General features: G+C 32.9%; 1 protein-coding gene across 1 annotated transcript; it reads right to left on the reverse strand.

The window, feature by feature from the left end:
• Positions 1-1106: 1106 nt before the first annotated feature.
• Positions 1107-2754, reverse strand: LOC142518938 (uncharacterized). Its single transcript, XM_075621799.1, has 5 exons — positions 2661-2754; positions 2454-2558; positions 1822-2011; positions 1531-1620; positions 1107-1403 (listed from the first exon to the last, which is right to left on the reverse strand). Exons 1-5 carry the CDS (start codon positions 2721-2723, stop codon positions 1273-1275), a joined length of 579 nt encoding a protein of 192 aa, XP_075477914.1. The 5' UTR covers positions 2724-2754; the 3' UTR covers positions 1107-1272.
• Positions 2755-3988: the final 1234 nt, after the last annotated feature.

Raw genomic sequence — 3988 nt, forward strand, 5'->3', positions numbered from 1 at the left:
AGTTTAATTATATAAACTACTAAGGGGTAGGTGAATCGAGTTTCAAACAAATTCGTTTTAAATTTATTCTTAACATTTATTTTTTATATTAATTATTTTTATTTAATATTTAAATTATATTTTACTTTTAAATTAGAATAAGCCACAATCAAATCTATTGTTTACACTCGAGTAAAGATTGATTTCTGAAAATAACAATTGTGTGATTGATACGGTATCTGAGAGACAATATTTGTATTTCATACATTTTACTATAACTTGACTAGTGAACTTGCGTTTTATTCGAGATAAAAGATTTGATTTTATTTAGGGATTTACAGTGCAAGAAAAGCTAGATCAATAAGTTTGATTATTTCAAATTTCAATCTTTTTCATCAAAATGTCGTTGAGACACTGCTTCCGTGATACTCCGAACAACAAAAAAAAGAAAGATGGATATCGCAAAAGAAGTAAAGTTACTGACTAAGACTAAAAATTGACTGGTAAAGGATTGAGATCAAAACTATATCAACTTATAAAAACATTAGTTATGCTATATTTTTCCCTTTTTCTATGTTCATATAATCACATCAACTTGGCTAGATAAAGTACTATTACTCATTGAATAATCTACTGCTGGGAAATAATTTATGCATTAGAGTTTCAATTTTTTAGTGATGTACATGTACTTTTTGTGATGTGGTCGACATGGCTTTGTTAATTTAATAATGTTTTCGAATTTGGAAAGATGGTTAGATTAATAAAGTAAAACACCTTTAAAATTCTGCACGTATGCGACAAAGACAATATGTTTGATTTGACAGATAAGCCGAAAATTTGAAATGTGGTTTTTTTATATATGAATAGTGATTCTAATAATGACTTTTGGAGAAGTAGAATCAACGTCTCATCAATTTCTGGATTTCAATTAAATCAAGTAGAAGTTGATACACAATTTGAGTTTAAAATGTGTCAATATATGCAACTCGGTCCGTGTCTATCTTCATGCATAATAGGTTATTATCGTTGTCCGAACTAAGTTATTCTTGTACATTTTACACATTTAAAACGAAGATTATGAATACTTGAATTGATGTATCATATCTAATAATTAATCAATTGATTGACTGATATTATTAATATTATTGTATCATCATGTAATAAATCATCAGCAATCCTGATAATACAATGTGATCAGAACTTATGAATATTTATCCACCCGCGCGAGCTGCAATTCATCCAAGGGGGCTGTGTTTTTATTTTCTTCTTATTTTAAAACTATCAATCAGATAGCTAATATGTCCATTCTTCGGGGAGATAGATCTCCGGTGAAAGGCAAATGTTGTCGTCGTCGTCGACTTCCTCGTTATTATTTTCGGATTTTTCTTCTGTGTTTTTAACAGTACCATTTTTGGGCTCATGACCTGCGATTGAAATTTATAATATATTGTCACGTTAGGAATTTTGATAATAAGATCATATAAATAAATGAATGAATTTAATGTGGGAATTAATGTAATTATTGAAGAAATTATGTTTATTAGTAATAACCTGGTTGGGGCTTGATTTTCTGCCCAAGGTCACGCACATTCAGGTTGAGAGCATGAACAACTCGAGAAGGCAGCAACACAGGAGACACCGCTGAAAGGATCGTAAAACAATAATAAATAAATAAATAAATAAATTAGTTGGTGACGTTTTGAATTATATAAATCTAATACGTAAATATAAATATATATGTGTGTATGTTCGCGCGCGCTCAAAAACAAAGAACGATTTGATTATTAATTTGTTCCCAAAAAATACGACCACCAGACCACGTTAATGGAGCGATATTTGTACCTGGCTTCTTGCTGAATTTAGGGTCAATGCCATCTCTCCGGGGAAGGAAAACTCCCGTGCCGGTACTTTTTTGGTTCGAACCTAAGAAGATTGCTTGCATCCCAGCCCCTGCTACCCCGGCCGTGGCCGCCTTGTTCGGCTGATGTCTTCTTCTCTGAGCCCTCTGGATTGGTCTTGAATTATTTTGATACTGTATATATTAAGTATCACGCGTCGATTACACTAAGATAGGTTCCTACTGTTCAAAACTAATGAATCTTATGTTCGGAGCAATTGTGAGTTCATTATTTAACGCATTTGATATATATTTAGGCATTAATTCATTAACACGTTAATTAAATATTGGTAGAAATGCACTTTCGATCATTTGAACTACTGAAAATATATATTTTTTTAAAAAAAAAAATTGTTGAAATTATAATAATTAACCCATCATTTATTTTCAACTCTCCAATCAGATTCAACTATAAAATAATATAAATTGCAATAGCAATTCATGGTGTCCCTCTTTCCCTGATGAACTACTTCTATGTAAAAGATTACACACATGCAGAGAAAATCTCACAACCGTATCGCCGCGACCGATGCGGACCGCCCCAAATCAAACGACTGCAACATCAAGAACCACGTACCTGCATCAACGGAGGATAGTACGACGAGTCATAAATGGCCGGTGTGGGGGTTTTCTTCCCATATCGACGAGCTTGCTCCGCCTGAAACCCTATCCCAATCTTCTCCTTCACCAATTAAAAGGGGGAAAAAAAAAACAACCACCATCAGTAACATTGCGTACAGAAGAAACATGGGAGATCAGCATGAAGCGGAGAATGAAGAACAACCTTGGGAGGAGGCGCCCCCTTCAGAACCCCATGCTCGAGTCCACGGTAGTCATTCTGCGCCATAGCACGCCCGATAATTTTGAACAAAACGGGATTCGCAGTTCCCACTTTGAACCTGCAACATAGCTGATTATATATACACTTAACCCGGGGGTTAGTGGATTACGTGACAAATGATTTTATTTTTGTTTTATTTACCATTTTGACCCTCGAAAGTTGCATATATTACACGTACGGCCAGATTTTTGGTCTACTGGGGAATTTTGACTGCAAATTCACTTTATTTTTTTGTCTTCCATGCATTTAATCAGAATTTGATTCACACTGTCACAGAGTAATTTCCATTCCAGGAGAAATTTGATGCCATACACAGATTAAACTCATTTGACTACTTTCCCATAATGAAATCTCATAATTCAGCATTTCGAAAATATTATCTGATTAACAACATCGATCGCAAATTCACTCAAATCCAATTTATGTGAACCTCCTTATTAATATGTCCGTCAAGGACGAAACAACTCATTCACGAGACAATTAATAAATATCCTCGAAAAATTCTTCGAATCAATGTGTTGCGCATTCATAATTTCCGTACACACGAGGTCAAACTAGAATTGTCTTTCGGAAAGAGATTTCAGTAAATTACACTTGGAAAAGTCTGTCTCGTAAATTCTTTATTTCTCACTTGCCATATGATTTTATCGAAATTAATCTAACAAGTAAATCTTGAATCTGTCTAATCAATTCTTCTAATTACATAATAACTATAAATACAATCCATACAAATTACTTTTACTGATCTGATATAGTTTCCATAAATCTTATTTAACATTTATGTTTAATATCTACAATTATACATACATATTTTGTGATTATAGTACTAAATTAAAATGTAAATCTTGAAAAGAGCTTCTTTTTTCTTCTTCTTTTTTATATATATATTTTCCATAGTTATAATTAATCAGTAGGACATGGAGAAATTGGTAAATTCCCAAAGATAACCACTGATGGGATTGGCATATGATTATTGCAACGTGGGAAGTGGATGCTGGATAGGTTGGGGTTGGGTTCGGTGAACCTCCCCCTCCGGTTCGTTTGCCACCCCAAAGTTATACGTACTATTTTCCTATCTAATTTTATTTTCATAATATAAAGTAAATTCTTCTTCGGGTCACCTATAATATTATATATACATTTGTTATTATTAAAGGAATTGGAGAAGACAAGAGAAAAGAAGAACCACCACACCAAACCCACCTATATTTTTTGGAAAATGGCATGCTTAGTATGAGTCAAAAAATTTACGTATTTTTATTTAATAGATA

Source organism: Primulina tabacum, chromosome 1 (genome assembly GCF_025594145.1).
Source record: "Primulina tabacum isolate GXHZ01 chromosome 1, ASM2559414v2, whole genome shotgun sequence".
Lineage (NCBI taxonomy): Eukaryota > Viridiplantae > Streptophyta > Magnoliopsida > Lamiales > Gesneriaceae > Primulina > Primulina tabacum.

Coding starts and splice junctions, on each gene's coding strand:
- LOC142518938 (XM_075621799.1), bottom strand. CDS start 2,723: ATGGCGCAGAATGACTACCGTGGACTCGAGCATGGGGTTCTGAAGGGG. Junction 2,559..2,660: donor AGGGGGCGCCTCCTCCCAAG/GTTGTTCTTCAT, acceptor TAATTGGTGAAG/GAGAAGATTGGGATAGGGTT. Junction 1,621..1,821: donor TAAATTCAGCAAGAAGCCAG/GTACAAATATCG, acceptor CGATCCTTTCAG/CGGTGTCTCCTGTGTTGCTG.